At 47.5% G+C, this 26,494-nt stretch overlaps 1 protein-coding gene across 1 annotated transcript; it reads left to right on the top strand.

The window, feature by feature from the left end:
- TMEM234 (transmembrane protein 234) lies at positions 1–26,298 on the top strand. Its single transcript, XM_032981248.2, has 5 exons — positions 1–109; positions 10,260–10,411; positions 17,908–17,974; positions 18,264–18,356; positions 19,365–26,298. The coding sequence occupies exons 1-5, from the start codon at positions 97–99 to the stop codon at positions 19,496–19,498; spliced, it is 459 nt and encodes a 152-aa protein (XP_032837139.1). The 5' UTR covers positions 1–96; the 3' UTR covers positions 19,499–26,298.
- Positions 26,299–26,494: the final 196 nt, after the last annotated feature.

The raw sequence follows: 26,494 nt of genomic DNA on the forward strand, positions 1-26,494 counted from the left end.
GGCTGAGCGTCGTGTTGGGGGGGGGAGGGGGTTAAAGGCCGGAATGGCAGCAGGGTAAGCGCAGACCGGAATGAGACGTGCGTTGACTGATCACTCATGCCTGCGAAAGGTGAGGATTTGAACGTCGGCGGTGGGGTTGTTGTTGTTGCGGGGGGGAGGGGGGGGGGTGTTAAATCCCCCAGTCGAAAATGTTACGAGTCGTCGCCACGTGTACTGTAGAGTGTGTTGTGTGTGTGTGTGGTTAGCGCTACGAACCCGACGGTCACCCGGGTTCGATTCCCACCCCTTCGTGCGTTGTGCCGGCCTTCGTAGGTGCTCGCTAACAGCACTTGCCCCCGACACTCTGTTACAGGCTACACGGGGGATCTTTGTCTGTTGTGTATATGTAGGGGATCAGTGGCGCAGTGGTTAGCGCGCTGCGCTACGAACCCGCACGGCCACCGGCGATTGTCTGAACCGGTTCCGGGCGCTTCCCCCCTAGGTCGACTCGGCCTCAAATGAGTACCGGGTGCGGTGTGTAGTAAACGTCGCCACTGGGGAGACAAAGGCGGCGTGGCGTGGTGCTGGCCACCCACCCCCGTCTTGTGCCACAGTGCCGGTCTTAATAGGTGCTCGCTAACAGCACTTGCCCCAACAGACTGATAAGGCTATACGGGAGATCATCTTTGTGTATAACTATGTATATATCTATATGTGTATATGTATATATGTAGGGGAGCGGTATTCGCAGTGGTTAGCGCCGTCTCGTAGGCGACACCACGCGTGCGTCTTCTTTTGTTTGTCTGTGTGTGTCTGTGTGTGTGTCTATGTGTGTCTCTGTGTGTGTCTGTGTGTGTCTCTATGTGTGTGTCTGTGTGTCTCTATGTGTGTGTATGTGTCTGTGTGTCTCTATGTGTGTCTCTATGTGTATGTGTGTGTCTATGTGTATGTATGTGCACATAGCCTGGCACAAGCGTCGTGGTGACGTCACCGCCACTTAGTGGCGAATGGCGGTTGTTGTGTGTCTATGTGTGAAAGATCTGGGCACGGTCCCATCGGTGAGCTCCTCCGGCAGGCAAGGCTGCGTTGGCTGGGTTATGTAGCCCGCACGCCCAGCCACCGCATGCCGGAACAGCTTTTGTTCGGCCGGATCGAGGGGGCAAAGCGGGCGCGGCACGGGCTAGAGAAGAGATGGAGTGATGTGGTACAGGAGGACGTGGAGCTGAGTGGACTTGCCGATGACTGGTACCAGCGGTGTCAAGATCCGCCTCTGTGGAGGAGGCTCGTGAAGGACGCTACTGGGCAGTTGGAGGCAGTCGCCCTCCAACAACAGCGGAGGGCGGTGGAGCGACGCTCACAACAACGAGCGGAGCGCTGGGTGGCTAAAGCACAGCAGGTTGGCACCGTAGGGGGCACAGGTGCTGCATCAGCCAGTCATCTCAGTCAGTCGACCCGTGGCACCTGGGTCTGCCCCGTGACCTCCTGCCAGCGGGCGTTCGACACTCCACGTGGCCTCAAGGTGCACATGTCCTGGCACAAGCGTCGTGGTGACGTCACCACCACTTCGTGGCGAATGGCGGTTGTTGTCTGTATGGTCGCGGGTTGCTGAGGAGATGGAGTCTGCCTCAGTGGCCCGCGATCACAAATCTCTATTCAACTCCATCAAAAAAGTAACCTGCAGCGCCACACCTATTACCATCATTAGGGGAAAAAACGGTGATCCAATCTCTGACCCCCAGGAACAGGTTTGCAGATTTGCTGAGCATTTCTGTGAGGTCCTGGGGGAGGGGAAATCCCTCACGCAGGAAAACATCGTGGCACAAAGTGGGGATGACCCTGCTGAGGCTGCAGTGCCTCAAATATTGGAAGAAGTCACCCCTGTGAATGGCTGGCTGAGGTGCCATCTGTTGAGGAAGTACTGAAGGCGATCCGGAGTCTAAGACCAGGAAAGGCAGCGGGCAGAGATGATCTCCCAAGCGAAATGCTGAGGGAGGGTGGCGTTTGTGCACAGACTGCCCTATATGACATCATAACAACAGTCTGGACCACTGGACGGGTTCCGCAGGATTGGAAGGATGCCTTGGTGGTCCCCCTCTTTAAGAAGGGGGACCACACAGACTGTAACAACTACAGGGGCATCTCACTCCTCAGTGTGCCGGGAAAGGTCCTGGCAAGGATTATTCAACATCGCCTTGCCAGGCACGCTGAATAGAGGCTTGCGGAGCCCCAATGCAGTTTCAGAAAAGGGCGGTCCTGCACAGATGCCATATTTTCTGTCCATCTGCTACAGCAGAGGTGTAGGGAATTCCAACAAGACCTACATCTCTGCTTTATTGACCTGGTCATGGCCTATGATACCATGAGTAGGCCTGGGCTCTGGGTTGTTCTTCGTGCTTTTGGAGTCCCTGACCCTCTGCTCACGATCATTAAGGACCTTCATGATGGTGAGCGGGCCCGGGTACAACTACGTGGCCGGGAATCAGAGCCATTCCCTGTACACCTTGGGGTGCGACATGGGATGTCCTCTGGCTCCCACATTATTTAACATCTATTTTGACCATGTAGTTCGTGAAGCCTTCAATAGCGGTACCGGGGGAATCTCCATTTGGTACAGATATAATGGGAGGCTGATCGATCCCCGGGTGCGGTCAAGGGATGGCTCTCTATTGCTCAACCACGTTATGTATGCCGATGATTTGGTAATAGCTGCTCATTCAGAGGAGGAGTTGGAGACGCTGCTGTTGAGACTAGAGCATGCCACTAAGAGATGGGGCCTGACCATCAGCCCCACCAAAACTAAGCACCTGCCTGGGTATTTTGTACTATCGGACACTCCACCCCCACAACTCCCAATCGGTGATGGGGCAGTTGTGGAGAGAGTGGAGAGTTTCCCATACCTGGGCCTTGTGCTCATGACCAGCTCCAGTTTAACAGCAGAGGTCTCGCTTCGAATCAGTCGAGCGGCAATATCTTTTCATCGGTTGCGTAACGCTGTGTGGAAGCTACCTGGTCTGTCGCTCCGCACTAAGCTTCAGGTCTTCTCGGCCACGGTCATTCCCTCCCTTCTCTACGCTTGCGAAATGTGGACCCCCTTAATTGAACATCTTCGCCGGTTATAAATATTTAGGGTAGCCTGCCTACGATCCATCCTGGGTTTAACCAGGCTGGATTGTGTGAGGAGCTCACAAATCCTTGAAAGATCTGGGCAAGGTCCCATCGGTGAGCTCCTCCGGCAGGCAAGGCTGCGTTGGCTGGGTCATGTAGCCCGCATGCCCAGCCACCGCATGCCGAAACAGCTTTTGTTCGGCCGGATCGAGGGGGCTAAACGGGCGTGGCACGGGCTAGAGAAGAGATGGAGTGATGTGGTACAGGAGGACGTGGAGCTGAGTGGACTTGCCGATGACTGGTACCAGCGGTGTCAAGATCCGCCTCTGTGGAGGAGGCTCGTGAAGGATACTACTAGGCAGTTGGAGGCAGTCGCCCTCCAACAACAACGGAGGGCGGAAGAGCGACGCTCACAATAGCGAGCGGAGCGCCGTGTGGCTAAAGCACAGCAGGTTGGCACAGTAGGGGGCACAGGTGGTGCATCAGCCAGTCATCTCAGTCAGTCGACCCATGGCACCTGGGTCTGCCCCGTGACCTCCTGCCAGCGGGCGTTCGACACTTCACGTGGCCTCAAGGTGCACATGGCCTGGCACAAGCGTCGTGGTGATGTCACCGCCACTTAGTGGCGAATGGCGGTTGTTGTGTCTGTGTGTCTCTATGTGTGTGCCTGTGTATGTGTCTGTATGTCTGTGTGTGTGTCTTGTGTGTCTCTATGTGTGTGTCTGTGTGTCTCTGTGTGAGTATCTCTATGTGTGTGTCTCTCTGTGTGTGTGCATGTTTGTCTCTGTGTGCTCGCTAACAGCACTTGCCCCTACAGTCTGTTAAGGCTATACGGGGGATCTTTGTCTTTTTGTATGTGTATGTGTCTGTGTGTCTCTATGTATGTGTCTCTATGTATGTGTCTGTGTGTGGGGAGCGATAGTGTAGCAGTTAGCACGCTGCGCTATGAACCTAGCGACCCGGGTTCGATTCCCACTCACGGCCAACACCAGTGACGACTATCTGAACCGGTCCCGGGCCTCCCCTAGGTCGACTCAGCCTAAAATGAGTACCTAGTGCGGCGTGTAAAAACATCGTCTCTAGGGAGACAAATCTCGGCCGGGCGTGGTGCTGGCCACCCACCCCATCGTGTGACGTTCCAATCTTCAAAGGTGCTCGTGAACAGCACTTGCCCCAACGTCCTGTTAGGGCTATACCGGGAATATTTGTTTTTGTCTTGGTATATAGCCCGTCGTCAATCCACTGGTGGATGAGAGCCTTGCTCCCCCACAATGTGTGTGTGTGGGGCTCGGTAGGGTCTTTGTTGCCCATACTTCACCACGCTGGTCAGAGCGAGGTTGGGTGAAGGCGGGTTTGACAAAGACTCTGCTCGCACCAAAGTAGAGAACAACATTGGATTTGGCTGCACCACTGCATCTGCTGGGAATGTAGCCTCGCATTGTCCCATTACTACACCCATTCTATTCTTGAGTGCGTGGCAGGCAGACAGGATGTTCAGGAATAAAATTTCGACCAATGTCGAGGGTCTGCCAGCCACGACTAAAGAGGACTTCGGGAGAAGGGAGTTCGTGTCGTTTTGCTGCTCCTCCTCCGTTGAAGGAGCACGAGACTCATTCGGGTTTTTCTAATGACCCAGTTTCTAAATTGGAATATGAATAGTTTAAAGGGCCACGTGAATCGTAGCTATTTGGGTACAGTGACAAACAAACCCGTTACTACAAAAAAAAACCATTCAATTACTAAATCAAGTTATTTATATTAGAAGAAAAATAATATAAAAATATATATCCAAAGCTGTTTACTCTGAGCCGTTAGATAACACTGTTGTGCAATGATGATCGTTAATCGGAGCTCGACGTCCGAAGCTTACCGAGATCGAATAAGACCGGGCGCATTAACGGGTGATTTTGTCTTCGGCGACCGCTACGATTGCTGCATTTACATAAATTGTGTTCGAAAAATGTCACACCGTGGCCTTAAAAGGAAAAAAAATCTATCATATGCGACGTTTCGGGCAATGGCCCTTCTTGAGCACAAAAGAGCCCATCAGAAAAGACGCTGGATTAAAAGAGTTGTTGAAGACGACCAGTTTGACCACCAGGGGGCCTGATTTCGGTTTAATGACAAATGTTCTTGACGAGCCATTTTTTTAAATTGTCATATATATGAACGGTCAAATATAGATACGTTCATGTAGTCATACAATTTTGATTATTGCAGGCTTTGTTAAAGTGCAGTCTCCCAACTTGTATCTACTCTATTTCTTAGGTGCCTCAACTTTATACGGAGAACCACAGGATTGCCCAAAACATCAACAATTATATGTTTCCTTGTAAAAGGTTTCAGTTTGGTGTTCTAACATCCTAACACCTGTTTTGTTGCCAGAAAAAAGGGGAAACCTATTCTCGTATTTTGGTACTGCCAAAGGAGGTCCCATGATGTGGCTGCTCATACCCGAGCTCTCATTATTCTGATAGTGGCATTGTCTTTGTGCTGTGTACGCCTTTAGGCGTCCTCTGGTCTAACACCGTTTTGAGACTAGGCTCAAAAGAAAGCTGTCTCTGGTGTGGACCAATCAGTTTCAAAGACAATGCCACAAATATTATCAGAGTATGTTTTTTGTTTGCATTCTGACCACGAGTATTGTGGTTAATGCAGACATAATTCCTTGTAAAAGGTTTCAGTTTAGTGTTTTAACATCTTAACACTTGTTTTGTTGCCAGAAAAAAGGGGAAAACATTTTCATATTTTTGTACTGCCAAAGGAGGTCCCATGATATTATATATGTTATTCCCTTTTAAGGCGACAGTGTTATTGACGAATGTGTTGAGTTTTTATTTAACATGTCTGCCCCAATGCCAACGCAGCATCGCCAAATCGTTATCGAGATTAAGTGTGTTCTGTCAGATCTGTTTCACTCAGACCTCGCATAGCCTGTGCTATTCACGACTAGTGGTTGAAATATTTTCTAAGTACTGCAATTCATGGATTTTAAGTGTAACAGTAATTTCCTGAACCGTGCCCTCGATATGTGTTACGCATTTAATATTCCGCTTATTACTCAATGAAGCGCTCCCCCAATAACCCACCTTCCGATTCGTACGGTTGGCTATGTACAACGCAAAAGAAGTTTAACATACATACATGACCAGCGTGGTGAAGTATGTTCAAATAACGCGCACAGGGGTGGGGGAGGCCCCTCATCCTGCACTCTTATTGCATGTGGCAATACGTTCAGGAGCTAAATGCTCAATTGTCCAGGTCTACTCGCCACAAAAGGGCTCCTGACAGCTACATAAGGACTGTTTGTATTTTGTATAAACATTTTATGCCCCAGGCGTGGAAAGCCACCGTTGCTAAGTTGTTGCCAATGGATTGAATATCCCCTGCCATCGGAATGTGGGATTTCTACCACTGATACTGTGGCAGAGCACTGTAATAAAAAAAAAATCTGAAATATTGGCAGTTAATTCTTATTTTATGATTTGTATTTATCGAGCGTCTTTGCCCAAGGCGCTTAACATGGTTTACAAAACAGCATAATAAAATAATTATTTAGATGTCAGGGGTGTGCAACGGTTGAGGAATTGTTTACCGCGATAGAGGGTACTTGGGGGACATGAACGAGTAGGGGAGGGACGAGAAGAACTGGAGGGGCGAGGGGAGGGAAGAGAAAGAGAATGGGCAATAGAGAAGAGGTTAGGCTATAAGAGAGGAACAGAAAAAGGTTAAGCAGGGGAAGAGAGAGGCAACCTGTTGTGGGGGGAAGGTCATGGAGAGACTTGAAGGCTACCGTCAGGTTTGTTTTTTAAAGATAGTGGTCGTATTTATAGGTTCGTTGAGCTCATCCAACCAGATTCTATAAAATGAGTACCAACTCTGGGGAAGTCTGTTCCCGTCATGAAAATGTAGAATTTTCATGTCCAGCTCAGAGCTGCGGAGGGAAACTCATCGTGAAGTAAGGCAGGGATGTAGGCACAGGGATTACAGTCATGATCTGGTTACAAGTTATAATCCCAAGCAAGGTGAACTCCGGCATCATCATCATCATCTTTATAATTATTACGGTCATGATTGTAACAATGATGATTATGGTGGTCATGATGTAAATGATACGAATTTTTTTTATTTATTTCGATGACCATAATGATAATGGGCATTACAGGGATGATTCGTGTATGGCCCTTTGTCAATTGATCGCTGGATGAAGGCCTGCCCACACTTTGTTGTTCATAAGGAGTTGTCCGTACTTCAGAATTCTGGTCCACGCAAGTCGGTGAAGGGGGATGGAGAGCCCGGGCCGGTTGCGATATCGGCCACTACTTAGGTTAGCCGTGGCTGCCAATCAAAATTCATGTCGCCGGGTTCAGAGCACTGTACGTGAACCGCTCTATAAATGTGTTATTTACAAAGTACTTAATGTGTAATCTCGCATTTTTTATTACAGCACGTGATACTTTGTCAATTATGACACATTGTTTGCGTTGCTTTACGATTTTATTCGTTTGCGAATAAATGCACGCTGCAATAAACCATGAACCTTCCGTAATTCACAGCAGTGTTTTGCAACAGGTTTGCCCGTGCTAATTCGCAGACGTGCAGCGGTATTTTCTAAATCTAATTCTAAATCGTAGTTTAGGGCCATATTAAGTTTCATTGGAGCCCACGGTTATATTATTAGGGGGGGGCTCTCTCTACTCCTTCATTTGGCAGGTTTGCCACCACCCATGCCCGATGCTAACCACTCCCTAGTGTGTGTGTATAATTTTTTACCTTTGTTATTTCAGCTCTGGTTTTAAAAAATGTGACGTACGACTTGCAGAGCTGTTTTTGAACCGTACAGCTAAAAACTCTGGTCATCGGCCACGATCAATCTATTGCTAGATGAAGGCCTCCACCAAAACCTCTCTCGTGGTTCCAAAGTGCAACAACACCTGCACACAATTATTAATTGTCATTGCAATCTTACCGTTGAACATCCTCTCGGGCATGATGCTTCCGATGGCCGCCACTCCGTTGATTTTTTTCGACCACCAGACAATTTTCTTCACCTGCTCGTGTTTATTAAATCTGAACAGTGAAAACTTTGAGATTGTAAAAAAAAAAGGGCAGCTAAGACGACATCGACACTTTTAGCAAGTGAGACCTGAAATTAAATATTGTGCGCCGAGTTTGGTTCGGAGGCGCCAATTGAGCGTTTCATTGGTTACCTTTCCGCCGTACACCACGTGCTTTGGGTGCAATCACCACGTGCGGTGCAGCGTGGTGGCACCTCGTACGCCATATAGTTGGCGTAGGCGAGGAGAAGGGTACACGTGACGCAGGAGTAACTCGGAGATTTGAACCCTAAACCACACGTGCGCGTCAGGCCATGCCCAGACGGCAGTTTGCAAAAAGCCACGAACGACGTTCTTCTTGGGATCTATACAAGCTGGCTACGGTTAAGCACGCTCAATCATAGGCGACTGGCTGTACGTTAAATTAATATTTATATAACTACTTATTCATTTTATTTTGGTCTTTCGGTAAAGTCACGTAGATAGGTTCAAAGAAAATAACAAAAATAACAAAGAAAATAACAATTTTCTTTGAACCTATCTACGTGACTTTACCGAAAGACCAAAAGAATATGAATTCCTGCAGTCACGAAAGCTTTAAGTCAAGATTTACGTATTAATGTTTTCGTTGGACTTAAAAATAAATTTTAATTAACCCAACTAATTGGCTAATGGGAATAAATATATGTATGGTTACATTTGATATTGAGGTTGACGTGAATAATTGAATGCACAAAATAGCGGTGGCAATTATAGGAGTGAAACGCTTGCACGCTCCATTTCTATCAGCAAGGGGATTGGAGCGGTGTGATATTTTGTGTGGTTTTGTCATTCATTGCAGAGGTACAAACGCTGCCTGGAAGAGCGCTTCAGATATGTAAAGTGTTGCCATCACAATGAAGCCGCCCGTGTCACGGCTTCGTGAATTCGTCGTTCGGCCGTCTCGATCGGGCAGCCGCGTGATGGGGAAAGGGGACATGACCGCGGCAGCCGCGTGACGTCGTGACCGTCTCGCGAAGGCGTTTCTTAGCTGACCCGTTCTCCTTCGTTAGTCATGTACGATCGCGCGAGGAAATGGACGGGGTTAGGCAGACAACGCCACGCGCAGGGATTTGGAATGTGCTCATAATAGACTGCAGTGGAATGTGGACACTGTACACTGGTTGGCACAAGGGGAACTTCATCGCTCCGATTTTCTGATAATGATGATAATGACGACGTAATAGCACTGTGAACCTGGCGAGATTTGGTTGCTTTCCAGCAATGGCTAACATTGGGAGTGGTGTGTGGTTCTGTCCCGCATAGACAAGTTACTCGTCTCATAAATAATACATTGGAGCCACGTAGGGCAAGTAACTTAAGCCCCACTGAATAATGGATACGTCTGTGTGCGTCCGAGGGTTAATATTACCTGCTGTGACACGTGGATCTGAAACATGAACTGTGGCGAAGCAAATTGAACAAAAGCTGAAAATAGCACCAAGAAGCAGTGCGAGGACCAAACGCACGTTGGAGAGATCATGTGTACTTTACAAAAAGTGAATGTCGCAGTACACTTCCCGAGAATGGATAGTGACTGGTGGTTGAGACGAACGATCGATTGGCAGCCAAAGAAGGGCACACGCCCGAGACGGACCGTAGAGATAAAGTGACGAACATCGGCACACGTGCAGGAGTTGTGTGGATCATTGCATAGCGAGACCGTGAGAGTTGGCGACAGCTTGGGCAAGGTCTTCATTCAGCAGTCGATCAAAGTCAAGATGTCGGCATGGCCAAATCCATTGATGCCACCACAGCTCGCCAATGCTTTCTACCCTCCGACAGATTCAGCAGCTGCTGTGCGGTAGATACGCGACCTCTTAAGATCCGCCCTGATAGTATGATCCCACCATCTGGTCTTTGGTCTTCCTATTGGTCATCGGACTTGTGGAAATCATTCCAATGTCTGTTTCGGTACCGTCCTGCATCACAGGCAGACAGATCATAGCCATTGATTCGGACATCTGTGAAAACTACTGGGACACATCTGTGAAAAAGAGCTTCATAGCTCATGGAATTTCTCCAAAATAAATAAAAATTCCGATTCTGATGGGTGTGCATGCGTGTGTGCGGTGCTAGCGGGCGTGCTGTGGCTCACGGCCGTCGCGCTGCTGTGGGGCGGCACCAATCCGCTGCTGAAGCGCGGAGCCAAGGGCGTGGAGACGGTACGTGGTCGCGGACGCCTTCGCCAGCTCTTCGCCGAGCTCTGCTTCCTCGTCTCCAACCCCCGCGTGAGCACGGGGGGACACGGGCTGCTGACGCATCTGTCTGGCAAACGCGACACCGCCAGCACAAAGCAAATGGGCCACTGAAGGGCATTGCTGCCATGGGTGGGGCGGCGGGCAGCATTGTCACCTGATTAACTGCCACCGCTGTCTCCTCTGCACAGGAATAGTGTGAAATAATGTGAAGATAAAAAAAAATGCAAGAGAAAACGTCTCTAGATACTTCCAAGAAGTTTCATCGTAGCTAATTGAAGTTGTCCTGGACATTTGTGAAAAAGAGCTTTATAGCTAATCGGAATCCTCCAGTATAAATACAGATCTGATTCTGATCAAAAAGATTGCAAATTGTTTAAGACAAAGGTTAAAGACGTATGCCCTTTTAGGTACAGTCGTATACATATTCTATATGACACACACTTGGCCTGTTGAGATCTTTCACTCTCTTGCTTAAATGCTATTTTCCAATCCAGCACCTGGCGGTGATCCATGTTCAAACTTTTCCTATCCATTGGAACTCCTAAGCCTCACAACGTATACACTAAACTGGAACAATCTCGGGTTATCATTGTTCATTTTTCCTGACGACGATGACGATCACCTTCACGGATCTCACTTCTATCAATGGGTGATGAAAAAATAATAATAGGTTTTACCCTTTCCGGCAATAAAACAGGACAGCATACATTAATTTTTCGTCTCCCCCCTCCTCTTTTCAGAACATAGATGGACTAGTCCTTCTAAATAAACTGCCAAATCGCTGCGCGTGGTGCTGACGTTTTTTATAAATAAATACACCGTTTAAAAATAAATAAATTTATGCAAAGCGACACACCTGATGACGACCGTTTGTGTTATTGTCGAAACGTCGTGAGAACATTTTTATTGTTTTATATATATTTTATTATTTTATTGTTTCCCTTCAACGTGACTTTACCGAAAGAGCTAAGAATAATAAAACAGGTGTTAAGATGTTCAAACACCACATACCGATGGTGTGCATTGTTTATTTTTAGGTGCTTATTACGAACACTTACAGCAATGCAAGACTTCACTCTGACCCTGCCCTATGCGTAAATTCAATCAACCTGTGGGTCATAATTCTGGGACCCCCAAATGTTAAACAATTGGCTTTTTTTGTTTCCCCAGTTGTGAGCTTAGACTTCAATTACAGCAAATTTTTGCCAAATGTTTGCATTGCATGGCTTTCTGAAATGACATATTTGACGTGAGGTGGTCAAGCCACGTTCATCCCTCCGTTTAAAACCCACCACCAATAATTGTCGTGTACAAGTACCCACCTTGTAGGTGGCTACAATGTCGAGCAGATAACGCCCCCTGCAAAGGCCGCCCTAACATTCTGAAAAATAGCGCAAGCCGCACCTCGGTTGCGTTCTCAGAGCGTCCATTGTGTAAAAAAAAATGGTGACGGGCAAGCGCTTCAAACGAGTGAGTCGCACAGCTGTAAAGTTTTTTTTTTAGTACTCTCAGATTGCTCTGGTGTTTTATTAACAGTTTCCTTGAGTGATGGGCAGACCCCCCCCCCCCCACAATGAACCGCCAATGTGTCTGTGCCTCCGTGACGATTTCCCTTTGGCAGCTGCTGCAATGAGTATGCGAGCACGTGGCAGCCTTTCCAAAGGTCTCCTCAAATGGACCAAATCGGTTGGGCAAACATCTCCTTTAGTGGGGCCTGAGTTACCCGTGACCACTGCACTCAACACCGTGTCAAACGAGGACACATCCGTGAAAAAAGAGATTCGTAGCTCGTCAAATTCCTCCAGTATAAATATTCTGATTCATACAAACATCACGACGACTTGACACACTTCTCTTGAGAAGGCAATTTATTGAACACACGTTCACTTGACATCAGGTGGAGACCCCCACTGCAACAGCCCCGAGTCTCCCGCGCATCTCCATACAGTGAGGGAAAAAAAGTATTTGATCCCCTGCTGATTTTGTACGTTTGCCCACTGACAAAGAAATGATCAGTCTATAATTTTAATGGTAGGTTTATTTGAACAGTGAGAGACAGAATAACAACAAAAAAATCCAGAAAAACGAATGTCAAAAATGTTATGAATTGATTTGCATTTTAATGTAGGCGCAGCTTTCCTGAACCAAAAAATAAGCTGCGCCTTAACTTGTGGGAGCAAAAAGCCTGACGCGTGTTTGAGGTGTCTTAACTCAAACTGTTTATTTATTTCTTAGTTGCACAAAAACGTACTGTTAAAAGACTGTATCCACTCGCTCCCCCTGGCTATTCTCGTAGCTCCCCGTTTATACTGTAAAAACCGGAAGTGACGTCGTGGGTTCAACCAACGGAGCGTCTAACCACAGGGGGGTTTCTACACAGTTGGGATATTCCAAATCAAATATAACCAGTCCGTCAACAAATGTATGACGGATGTACATCAAATGTATATACAGAAATAATACACTCACTTTCTGTCTTATGGCTCTTACAATAAGTATTTTACACCCTCTCAATTAGAAAGATTTCTGGTTTCCAGGTGTCTTTTATACAGGTAACGAGCTGAGATTAGGCGGACACTCTTAAAGGGAGTGCTCCTAATCTCAGCTTGTTACCTGTATAAATGACACCTGTCCACAGGAGCAATCAATCAATCAGATTCCAAACTCTCCACTATGGCCAAGACCAAAGAGCTCTCCAAGGATGTCAGGGACAAGATTGTAGACCTACACAAGGCTGGAAATGGGCTACAAGACCATTGCCAAGCAGCTTGGTGAGAAGGTGACAACAGTTGATGTAATTATTCGCAAATGGAAGAAACACAAAAGAACTGTCAATCTCCCTCGGTCTGGGACTCCATGCAAGATCTCACCTCGTGGAGTTGCAATGATCATGAGAACGGTGAGGAATCAGCCCAGAACTACACGGGAGGATCTTGTTAATTATCTCAATGCAGCTGGGACCATAGTCACCAAGAAAACAATTGGTAACACACTACGCCGTGAAGGACTGAAATCCTGCAGCGCCGCAAGGTCCCCCTGCTCAAGAAAGCACATATACATGCCCGTCTGAAGTTTGCCAATGAACATCTGAATGATTCAGAGGACAACTGGGTGAAAGTGTTGTGGTCAGATGAGACCAAAATGGAGCTCTTTGGCATCAACTCAACTTGCCGTGTTTGGAGGAGGAGGAATGCTGCCTATGACCCCAAGAACACCATCCCCACCGTCAAACCTGGAGGTGGAAACATTATGCTTTGGGGGTGTTTTTCTGCTAAGGGGACAGGACAACTTCACCGCATCAAAGGGACGATGGACGGGGCCATGTACCATCAAATCTTGGGTGAGAACCTCCTTCCCTCAGCCAGGGCATTGCAAATGTGTCGTGGATGGGTATTCCAGCATGACAATGACCCAAAACACACGGCCAAGGCAACAAAGGAGTGGCTCACGAAGAAGCACATTAAGGTCCTGGAGTGGCCTAGCCAGTCTCCAGACCTTAATCCCATAGAAAATCTGTGGAGGAAGCTGAAGGTTCGAGTTGCCAAATGTCAGCCTCGAAACCTTAATGACTTGGAGAAGATCTGCAAAGAGAAGTGGGACAAAATCCCTCGTGAGATGTGTGCAAACCTGGTGGCCAACTACAAGAAACGTCTGACCTCTGTGAATTCCAACAAGGGTTTTGCCACCAAGTACGAAGTCATGTTTTGCAGAGAGGTCAAATACTTATTTCCCTCATTAAAATGCAAATAAATTTATAACATGCGTGTTTCTGGATTTTGTTGTTGTTATTCTGTCTCTCACTGTTCAAATAAATCTATCATTAAAATTATAGACTTATCATTTCTTTGTCAGTGGGCAAACGTACAAAATCAGCAGGGGATCAAATACTTTTTTCCCTCACTGTATACCAACACAGGCCACACCGCCCTTCCCGAACCTTTTCACTGACTCTGGACGTTCGACCCAACCCGCAGACTCCACCGTCCTCTTCTGTCACCTTCTGCTCTCACTTCTCGATCATTGCCGTCGCCACCAATTCCTTCGAACTCACAACTGATACCTCTGTCATTACCTTGGCTACAACATGCATGCATACGTACATGTCACTGTTTTGCACCCTTTTTTTTGATCGAACAATTATCGAGGCATCTCATTGCCGTGTGAACATTCAGCAAAATGCGTTCACGCTAGTTTCGTTCCAACAACTCATCCCGCTTCCACGCTATCTTGTGGGCAATACAAACCGTTTTTGGGAGCTCCTCTCTTCTCCTCTCATGCTGCGAAGGGTGCGATGGATTTGCTTGCGGTCTCTGCGATAGGCCAACTCGCGGTTGTGCATATTGCTCTTCGGATTATTTTTTAATCCAGGCAGCCACTTTGTGCTTCAACCGGATTTTCCAGTGGAGCGAGGCTAATGGTCTCGGCCGCAGGTCACCAATGAACTGTACAAACACACACAAAAAGGTAACATATACATTTTGTTCTGAGCTTAATTTTGTTCAATTTGCTCTGAGAATTACAAAAAAATATTTCTAGATTCACCCTGTCGTGGCGACGACAAACGTTGCCGTCAGTGGCAGAGCAGGTGGGAAAGTGCACCCCGTGCCGTCCCTCGAGCGTGGAGTATATATTTTTTTATATATCCATGTCCGTAGGCAATCATTTTCAAACACGGGGAGGGAGGGGTAAGAGGATAAGAGGGGAGAGGGTGGGGGGAGGAAATTGCGCTGCACTTCTTGAGTTCCGAATAAATTCTTCACATCGTGATGCTGATGCCGATAGCACAAACCACAAACAATGAGGGAGGGGGGAGACTAACAAAAAAAAATAGCGATGTAAAAATAAAGAACTCGTATCACTACCTGTGGTCGTGATTTGTATGCATTGTTTGTAATGCGCTCACGTGAACCCTGCAGCCAATCGAGTGGGCCACTACTTTCATGAAAATGGACATCTTTACATTTGGAATTTAAACACAGAACAATTCATCGACTTGTCGAGGTGGTGAATTGTTGTGCCCCATAATAAGCTTTTCGACCGTTTCAGGTCAACTCCCATAGTGGCGAGGATGACCTGTCGGGCGCAGACACAGAATCTGGGGTCGAACTCGCGAGATTATACACCTATAATAGAGGTTTTTTTGGGGGGGTTAGATCGAGAAAATATATCAATGCGGCGTTGAACTCGCCACCGCCCGACACAGCCAACTAGTAAGGGTTGTCACATAAACAAAACGTGGCCAATTCGTCACTAGTACAGCACTAACCGGTGTGTTGGAGAGCCAAGCCACAACATTTACAAACCGAGTACGACGTTTCGGTAGTAATTACAACTAGCTTCATCAGGCGACAGCCAGATTTGTGGAGAAGTCCACCTTTCTCGTTCCTTATATAGAGGCGTAGATGCGATGACAACGCTTGTGCGCTCTTCTTGTATTATGGATGATATCGGTCGCGAAAGCCTACGTGTTAAACTGAGGATTGTACACGCACGCTACGCATCTACCAAGCGAACGTGAGACGGATATCAACTTGTGGATGATGACCAATGAAGCGAATGGACGACATCATCCCAATATTACGGACAACGACAGACAGAGGCACATTCGGAGTGACGAAGTTAAACTGACCAAAACGATTTGGACCGAAGTTGAAAGTGCAGCTGCTGTACAGGGAAACTTGAGGGTAGTTTAGATGGGGGCGCAGCTAGGCAAAGTTTAAGCATGTGTGCAAACACATTTAATTTTTTAACAGACTGGTAGAGCAAATGTGCAAGCACCCAATACAGACAGTCCTCGACGTACGAACACCAGCACTTACGAACCAGCTTCCGTTAAAAATGTTTTTTTTTAAAACATTGATTTGAAACGCAAATTCGATATTGCAAACTGATCCGCGGAACTGTTTTGTTCAGCGCAGCGATCCTCCACGAGGTGCAATAAGTCGGCCTCGCGCGGGGAGTGAGTCTGTGCGCGCATCAAAGGCTGAAGAGTGTTAAACATTTCCCCACAAAGGGCCAGTAACCCATCTGCAGGCACACCTGTTAAAATAAGATGCCTCGTGTGTGTGGCCACGTGGCCTTTCCTGGTTAAATATTTTCAGTAAACAAAATAAATTTCGGTTGCTCAAAGCAAACGTCATAACTGCTGCTGCTGCTGCAGCCATGTTGACCGACATGCCCGAATGTGTTGAACTCATTCTAACAAAAAAACGGTTTAGTAAATATGTTGAAACATTTCCTTCCCCCCTCCCCCACCCGCCGCCACCTAGCCGGTGCTAAAACACAGAAGCAGATCCGTGGGCGCGGGCAGGTGGCAGTTAAAATGCCACTGAACGCGTTGAACTCCTGCGCGGGAATTGTGAGATCTGGAAAAAAATAGAAAAATTCTTGCTTGAAGGTGCCTTCAAATCCACGGAGTTGAATGGTCACATGACAGTAAGTGGTCAGCTGCGAAATTGTTGGGGGCTAAAGCCACACCTCACATAAACACGGTTGGCTTCGTACGCTGTGAAAGAAGTTGCATATGTGGCTGCCGAATTTGATTCGGCCATTCTTCTGCTCTCTTACATAACGCCATCGCGATGTGCCACCACAGTTTCTGCAAGATTTCGTCACCGTTATCATCATCATCAGCCATGACGTATCCATCGATAGATACGGGCGGGGGTGGCTACGCACGTGACCTATAATCCAGCACTGTGAAGGCAGCAGCCAAGGGTCGGTGGATCATCGCACCAGATGTTGTTAAACTCTCTTACTGTTGGCGTCGAGGTCGTGCCCTACCAAGGCTTGCTAGAAGGTAGTACAGCAATTGGACTCTAATAACCATCTGTGCGGTGATCGAGCGTTTCCCCCTCGCGCACGTGGGTTATATCCGTGTACTTTTGTTTCCTCCTGCTTATAAACTCATAATTTGGCTGAAACCCCCTTAAAATAAAAACCCAATACAAAATCCTCCTGAAAGTAAGTCCCGTGACTCCGTGTGGGTTTCCTGGATAAATAATTAAGTAAATTATACTATTATCATAGATGAAGGTTTCCCAAAAGCTTGTCACTGCCCCTCAGTCTTGCTGTGCTGCAGTCCACGAAGGATGCCAGGACAATTGCATCCTTCCTGTCAAATATTCCCAACGTACTTACTTTTAAGTGCAATTCTAGCGTCAACGCGATGCGATAATGGAGGAAAATTTGACTGCAAGAACACAGCTTTTCCATTGCTCGATTTTACTGGATCTAATTTGATTCTGCTGCCGCCATCGAGTATTTTACTTGGTACATTCACAATCGTTTGCTTTGACGAGCACACTTTACATTTATAATGTTTTTATCTGGGTTCTACAGTTAATTATGTTTGCACCTCCTTTTGTGGGTCTCCACTTCTTTCAAATGTCTGGTTCAGAGCCCCCCTAACATCTGGCGCAGATATGAGAGCTTGATAGATCTATATCGATGAATGTGATGTTGGAGGCGATGATGGTATAGATGCTGACCTAATGGTGGATGTTGTGTATTGGATCTCTCAACAGTACATGGTCCCGTTTGTCCTGAACCAGAGTGGCTCCTTGCTGTATTACTTCACCCTCGGCTCAGCTGGTGAGTAGCGCCTGGACATCGCTTTAGCCGGGGCGGAGCAAGTTGTGATTTAAAGGAAGGCCGGACCTGAAGAGAAAAAAATATAAATATCATATTTTTTACAATTTTTTTAACATAACTGATGCTACCATGCGGATTACAAGTCACGCTCACCTGCTTACACAATTCGAAACTCAAAACGGTAAGGCACGTAGGCGTATTAACATGTACGAATTTTGGAACACGGTTTGCCGTACATTAATTAGCGGCTGCCCGTGGTTGCTTTGCCTTGATCGGCCCCTCCCCGCAGACTTGTCCGTGGCCGTGCCCTTGACCAACTCGCTGACGTTCATCTTCACGCTCATTACGGGCAAGCTCCTGGGAGAAAACATCGGAGGGACGCGTGAGTGCACTCCACTGCACATTGCCCGACGGGGCGTCACTGAATTCACACGACCTCCAACAGAGGCGGTGGAGGCGGTGGAGGGAACCCAGTAATAACAACTTGGGTGATGCCACATTTGTCGTATTTTTAAAATATATAAAGGGTTTTAACGTCGGTTAATTTTGAGTTTGTCTCATAAGTGATATCCACGAATCGCACAATTAATTACAATCACAATGCGTTGCGCGTTTCACGGAATGCGTTGCACCATCCCCCCCGCCCCCCCCCATCTGCCTATGGGAGACGTAAAAAGAATTGACGAATTTTTTTTACTCAAATCCACAAAAAACGCACGCACCACGGTTGTTTTCGGGTGAGATTAAAATAAAAGGTTGCAACCAAAAGCAGCCGCTCTTTTGCGAATGCGACCCGATTTACCAGACTGCTCGCCCACTCCGGTGAACGAGAGCACATCGTCGCTCCAAAGCTCTCCGCTCGCTCCACTGGCTTCCAATCCCATCTCGGATCACTTCAACGTGGCACTCGTGGTCTTCAAGGTCCTCCTCGGACTGGCCCCCTGACCTACCTCTCCCCTCTCCTCTCACTCTGATCCACTCCACACGCACTCCAAAATCTCCCCACTCATCTCACTCTGCTCCTGTCCGTGCACTCTCCACTACAACCAATCAAGGCACCTGTTGAAGCCGTACGTCGGTGGACCTTTTACTCGGTGAGAGGTCGCTCGTTCTCCTCTTGCTACCCAAATTGTCTGAAACTCCCCACATCCCCGGCCATTCACGCTGTGAATTCTCCTTTTGTTTCAAGTCCAAGCTCAAGACCTTCCTAATTTTTACTATGGCCCTATGACCAACTGCCTGCCTGCCTCATTTCTAAAAACAAATATACACACACTGCTGGGACGCCGTCACATTCGGACGCTATATAATTCCAAATTGATTTGCATTGGTGGTGTGGCGTGATGTGCCGTGGCGTGTGGATTCCTCCCCCCCCCCACCTCGCCCACAGGGGCTCTGTTGGGGATGCTTCTGATGGGGGTCGGGCTCACGCTGTGCGTCGCGAGCAACGCGTGGCGCGAGGAGACGACCGTGCGCGCCTCCGACGACGACGACGCCGCCGCCGCCGCCGCCGACCCCGAGTGAGGTCGTCGGCTCCGAGAGGAGGCTGGCGCCTTCCCGAACGCCGCTCTTCCGTCCGGTCGACGCCGCTCGCACATTGGTGGCGACGCTCGGAGGGGGGTGGGGGGAAACGTCGTCTGAAGAGTTTGTGTGGAAGTAGCAATGATGCAAAACGATCGCTCGCGATTGGTTGGCGACGTGGTGGGGGAGGTGGGGGGGGGTAACCCGCACATTCCAAGGGGCCGGATCCAGCCCACGACTTAATTTCTGTACGGCCCCAGTGGCCACACGACTGTTAAGTCAAACGAAATATTAAAATGCTCAGTCACTTGTCCCCGCACAAGAGGCCTCTTGCGGCAGAGTGGCTGAGGGGGTGTGTGTGTGTTCGTTCACGCGTTGTTGGTCTCCAAAGTTATTTGAGGGTCCTATTTGACTCGCAGAAGGAAAAAGGTTACCCCATCACTTGACATGGGTGATCAATGGCCGTGTGTAGTCCGAATGGGGACTGTTAAACAGTGTTGTTGACCATGTGCAACTGAAAAAGAAAGGTATGTTGATTTAGTTAATCGGTGTAAATATGCTGTATAATATACAACTTGTTGTTACACTTGGATTTATGATGTGTTTTCGTAGCTGTGCCACAACACTAATGAATGTCCATGTTAACCTGTTGACATAGCAGTGCATCGCCCTGTGCCAGGAGAGAATGGCTCTGAATGATGCCTTCAGAATTACTTTTTAGATCACTACAGCGCAAATCGTATTCACCGTGGGTGGCACACTCTTACGCCCTACAAAGAGCTATCATTGTGCGATGAAGAATACTTTTTTAATTCAGAAAGTTGGGAGATTTCAGGTCTGTCGAAACGTGGACTCAAACCCAGGTCCTATGCGGTGTGGTGCAGGGCTCTGCGTCATTGATATGGCCACTGCGAACCTTTATCCGGGTGGCCGTCCAACCACCTGGATGAGGTTAGCCGGATGGGTTCCGTCTTCGCAGCGAACAAGCTTCCTGAACAAGGCAACCTTCTTCATGGGTGCCGAGGCACGTGATGCCCGTTCGATACGGGTTCGAGTCGTAACCGCCGCGTGTTGGTGTTTGGCACGGGTTACCGTTCGCGCTCGCATTACAGGTCACGTCACGATAACGTTGCGAAATTGGTACGAACGGGGAGCGGTGGATGGAGAGGGGGGGGGGGACCGTTTTACAAAAGGAAACGTACGATTGCACAAGAGGGTAATTACTGAAAGAGCCGCCGTTAGCTGCAGTTGTACTTTTAACAAGCTCGGCACGATTTATTTTGGTTGTTTGTTGCAATGCTGCTAACTGTACACGGCCTGTGCGTCGTTCACCTGTTGACCTCTTTTTTCGGAAGTACCCCCCCCCCACCACCACCACCGCCACCCCTCCAAATAACGCCTTTGGGGGCTGCATGGCCAGAAATAGGTGCGGCGCGTGACAAAAAAAGCAACCAGCGAGGCTCACGTGTGTGCCGTGTTTACCGAAACCGGAGCGATTGTGCAATTATGAGCCCCATCCCCCTTTCGTGCGAGGGCGTTCGTTCCGCTCTTTAAGTTGTGATCGTGACGCATGGATAACGAGTTGCATAGTTTCACGGATCGTTGTGGTTCAAGAATGAAAACCGCATGATAATTCTTGCCCGTTTCAACGGGCAACCCAGCAGCATTCGTTTTAATGGGACCCAGCTTCCACCCTGACTTATGGAACTCGGAATGTAAAAACGTGGCCCAAGGTTACGCCTGCTCCATCGCAATGCTGCCCGGAAAATTGTTTTGTCCAGAAGGACCCTGCGTCTCTTGGATCTAGATTGAATGAGATTTGTTTGGCAGGAATCTATCACCGTGTTTTATTTGGTTTAAGTAGGAGTGTGCGTTTTTTTTTCTTTCTTAAAAAAAAAGTGTTACGAAATGTATCTTTTGTGAAGTGACTCGGACGCCCTTGCAAACCTGGTGCTTGAAAACAAACACTTAACTGTAGGTCACTGCAACCATTCCACGCCTCATTCTCATAACTTCGACTACAATGCTTGTGCATGTGTGTTTATGTGTGGGTATCTGTGTTTGTGCGTGCACACAAGGCGTTTGAGGCAGGTTAAGTAACCGGGGCCTGTTTGATATATTTGAAAGGGGGGGATGGGGCAAAAAAAAAGTGCCAATATTCAGCAGAAGAATGGCATCGTCTTACAAAAACAGCGCACGGCGTTTAGCCGGCTCTCCGATACGTGTGCCCCCTCGTCTTGTTCTCTCAGCGTGGTGGTGTCCGACGTTTCGCTTCGCGTTGCTGGGAGCTGCTTCGGCAACGTTTCAGCCCCCGAAGTGCTGGGGGAGCGACGTTCAGTTCCCGGAGAAGCTCGCCGGCACGTGGAGCCAAATGCACCCCTCCCCCCTAGCCCGGACGTCTTGCCGGGATGACCAGGAAACGCATCGGAGAGCTGTACCGCACGGAGACCTATGCAGTAGCGATGCAATACTCAAAATTGGCAGCGACAAAAAATACACCGAAATAGTTTTCTTGCACATCGGTGGCATTTTAACCTTCAGAGCGTTATCGACCGCGAGAACCTACACGCTCGTAGACGTTTGTCTTTTATCTGCCAAAAATGAGCAATAAGCGGTCCTTTCCGCCAATTTGTGAACCTTTGCCCGTCGTTGATTTGGCGAAGGAAATATTTAATTTCGCCCGTGTGGGTTCCTCGGCTCAGAAACGTTGGTCGAGGGGCAACACTCAAGTTTGCTGGGGTGGTCGGTCTTTGCAAGGCTTATGTCGATGTAGAGCAACAGCAATAGTTTCACATCGAGGCAGTAGCGTAGCTCGTATGGGGGCAGGGGGTACTGTGACTCCCCTTGTGGCCAAAGCTATGAGTTGGGGGAGGGGGGGCCCTTGACATCGGTGCAAAAGAACAACACGCTTATTTAAAACGCGGTTTAAATGTATTTTATTGAATAATAACAATGCTTTAATTTACGTTCCACGTTTTATTTTAATTAAATGAGAGCGGTAACGTTAGGCGACTGTGTGAGACGAATCAAAATATTGGGCCCCCTCCCCCCAGCTGGCAATGTCCTTACTACGCCATTACGATGTTTGAGCCAAGTGATTGTCAGGAGTAGGGGAGTTGGTTGCATCGCTGCGACGATGCCTCCCCTTTGGTATTTGTGAACCGAGCGTCGAGTAGTCGTTTATTCGCTCGGTGGTTGCGTTCTGTGTGACCGCGGTCGCGCGGCGGAAAGCTCAGAACGTTCCATTTGTGCGTCAAGTGTCCGCATCTTGCCGGTTGGTAAAGGAGTCCCAGCAATGTGCGGTGGGTAAATGTTGAGAAACTCACGACGACGATTTTTTTTGGAACTCTCTATATGGTTGGTCCGAAACGTGGCCGCGTGCGCATTATACACGCCACACGGCGGCGATGTCGCGTGGCATGCAAGGCGTCATTGGCGGACCGAGCCAGAGGTCAAGATGACACCCTTTTTCGTCTCGTGATCGCCTTTGGCATGTATTATTATTCTTCTTACAGTGGAGGAAACCGTTCCAGAGTTTCCTGATTCGCGGACATTCGTCAGCTTCAAAAGAATCATCCAAATCCACCTCCCATCTCAAAGCCCCCCCGGTCTTGTCTATGCCAGGGTACTAGGTGACGGAGACCGCTTGTTACGCCGTAGTTTGGATGGCTTGAGAGAGCGAAATCCTTGATGAAGTTGACGATACTGGACGGCGACCTCGGGGTTCTTATGATCCGGGGCAAATGACACGGGTGTTTTCGTCATAGCAGCGTGTTTCGCCTTCTCTGAAGGAGCTAGGCCTCGATACGCTACGAGTAGCTTTTGGTCAATGTTCCAACGAATGCTTGTTTTGAACCGAGACCAACACAATTTCTACAAAGCTTTTCGCTCAGAGATATAGACATGTGTATATATATGTATATGTCGTATTCCCCAGATTATAAGATGCTCCGGAGTGTAAAGCGCACCCAAAAATGTGTGCTGTGTCAAAGTAAGAAAGATAAAGTAAAAAAACTGATAAAAACGCGAATGCCTACCAGATGATAATACGCAAGCCTAACTTCTGCTTGAGGATGCAGGGAATGTAAGTGCATTTTATAATACGTGAGACTACGATACATCTCGCATTTTCAAAATATGCACATACACTGAGGGTGGTAGGTGTGCATCCCTGCAATTACTTGCTCGCTCTACCGCTGGCTGACGAGAGGGAACTCAAGCGAGGCCCTCCAGGTAGCTGGTGGGGGACGTGCTTCTCAACGTTTTGTTGGCTACTTGTGTTGTACCCCGTTATTGAATGTTAGTTTTCAACCGAGTCCACCCCCCCCCCTTGCTAGCCCTAACATGGTTCTGAGAAATAAAATGTATGAATAATGAACATCAATATTTTAACCGATTGTCCCATTTTTGTGAGATAATCCTAATCAGCTGGTACCCGCAAGCAATTATAACGACAAAAATCAGTTAACCAGTAGGCTTTCGCGACCAATATCATTCAAGAGAGTTTTTTTTTTGGGGGGGGGGGTTAGATCACGTAAATATATAAATGTGGCGGCTTTTAACGACACACATTTACGTGATCTAACCCCCGAAAAAAACCTCTTAAGAGCAAAAACCAACGGACGCTCTGCATGTGCGTGCCCGTGATGTGTTCGCGCTTGCTGGCGACTCTTGGAAGCCCGCGTTGTTTGCGATCAATGAGTTTTCTAAAAGTCGTTTTACATCGTTCGAGGTTACCCATATGGATTTGAAATGTATCGGAGTTACTTCATATGGGCACATTCGTAGCATTATTACACTGTGTAGCGATACTTTTTTTTGTTCCTGGGTAGTAAGTGCTATTTCCTAATTGCTTATGCCTCAAAAGTACAGAAAATGTCTTCCCACAAACTTTGCTTTTGTGACCAGGACAGTGATATTTTTAAATGTACCTATTGTGAATGAGAAATACGTGGTGTGCATTTGTGTAATTCCTTCACGTAAAGTCCCGGACACAAAAGAAAAGTTTGTGGGGAATAATAATAATAATAGCCATTTTCTATACTTTTTAGGCATAAGCAATAAAAAAAATAACACTTAGTACCCAGGGACAAAAATTGTGTTGCATCGTGAATTATTCACCGACGACTCTCGCACATGGTGTTATTTCGCACGTTTTTTAAAAATTATTAAAATAAATCACCTCGCGTACACCGGCTGGGACATTGCCACGTACCGCCCTCCCGATTGAGAACCACTGGCCCTGTGGGGACGTCTTCGGGCCTTTTTCTTGCGCGATGAAGTGCAGCGAGAAGACGTTTCGAACGCAACGTCTGCGTTACCGTGGTGCCACGTTACACTGAAATTCTCGGCCACGGCATCGTCGGGATTTATTTCCACGCCTGCGGCGATGGCTCAAATGGCCCGTCGCAAATGTTCTGGAAACGAATCCGAGGCTGGACGGTTCTCGCTCTCCGAATAGCGAATTGCTGGTAAAACGGTGTTTTTTTGAAGTGCAAAGTGTTATCGGGTGCACAAAACTCGCTTTGTAAAAAGAGCCTTTGGTCTGGCTTGTGAGCTCTCCTCACCGGTTTATACGAGTACAGAAGAAAAAAGAACTCAATCGAGAGCCGATTCGCTTAAATGTTTAACAGCATTGCCCCAACCCGACCACGGATTAACATCAGTGGCGAGCGATTACTTATTAAAATAATTTTTTCAATTTTATTTTACCAGGTAAGGCCCACTGAGCTATGCGGCAACTCTTTCAGAAGCGACCTGGCCACACAATGATTGGTCAACGAAGTGGCTTATCGCGTGGACATAATTTTTCGCAGCCATATACTCTTGAACGCGCGTTTCTAAATCTGAACCGGTCCTGCCCTCACCTCCTAGCTTCAAAACCCATTTCTTTCGAACCGCTTTTTTGTCTTCGTTTGTCGTCGTTCACACCCGATGACCACGTTTTGGCCACGTAAGGTGCGAAAGAAGTTTAACGTGCAGTACGACCACATACATACCTCGTTCAACAACCAGCATGAAGTATGGTTCAGTTGCCCCCGTGACCGACAATTGTGTGAGGAGGTCCTCCAACCCGCTGTGGGTTGAGCTAGCGTGGAATTTACGTTTCATTAACATTTTTATTGTAATTTTATCAGAATTTTCATTCATATTTTAAAAGGCCGGCAAGTCTCGAGGTCTTCTTGTTTTGTTTTCACCTCAGGAAGGTGCCCGCGTTTGGAATGTTTTACCGAATTCCTGCGTCGCCTGAGAGAGTGCAGTAGAGTACCTGGGGAAATCGACGGAGATATTTGAGTGATTTGGTTACATTTCCTATACTTTGCACTCCTAATCGTGTTTTTGTATTGCTTGTTATTGTAACATTCTGACCAGCTCCTACTGTACATTTGTGAAAAAGAGCTTTATAGCTTGTCGGGTTCCTCCAGTAATAAATAAAGATGCCGAGTACACAGAGAAATTCCACACGCATATCGTACACAGGAATGGATGTCCTAGTGACTGGTACTGTCAAAGGTTTTAACACTGCACGACTTCACCGGTGTTTTTTTTTCAACTTTTAAGCCAAGATGGAATTGCGGAGTTAACTTATATAGATTGTTAACTGTATCGAGGAAAAAATATTATTAAAGTTGTAACAAAATTTTTTAACACTCCGTGTGATGAAACAAACGTTGAGACGTTTAAGAAGTGTAAACTAAAAATGTGTAACTTGCAATATTTCAGAACTGTTTTTTCTCTCAATGTGTGATAATGTTTGTTTGGTTGTTATGTTTTCCGTATCATTAAAGACACCGTGGTCCGTTCCGTGACTTCCCGCCTCTCGATCACTGCGCCTTATTCCAGTATATCGATAGGACCTTTTTGGCAGTATCAAAAATGATGAGAAATAAGAATAGGTTTCACCTTTTACGGCAATAAAACAGTTGTGTTAAGAGGCTCAAACACCAACATAGATACCTTTTGCGAGGCATCAAGTCTGCATTCACTGCTTGTGGCAAA

Source organism: Petromyzon marinus, chromosome 3 (genome assembly GCF_048934315.1).
Source record: "Petromyzon marinus isolate PM22_M1 ecotype Great Lakes invasive population chromosome 3, UKy_Petmar_22M1.pri1.0, whole genome shotgun sequence".
Lineage (NCBI taxonomy): Eukaryota > Metazoa > Chordata > Hyperoartia > Petromyzontiformes > Petromyzontidae > Petromyzon > Petromyzon marinus.

Coding starts and splice junctions, on each gene's coding strand:
- TMEM234 (XM_032981248.2), top strand. Junction 10,412..17,907: donor TCCTCGTCTCCAACCCCCGC/GTGAGCACGGGG, acceptor ATCTCTCAACAG/TACATGGTCCCGTTTGTCCT. Junction 17,975..18,263: donor CTTCACCCTCGGCTCAGCTG/GTGAGTAGCGCC, acceptor CCCTCCCCGCAG/ACTTGTCCGTGGCCGTGCCC.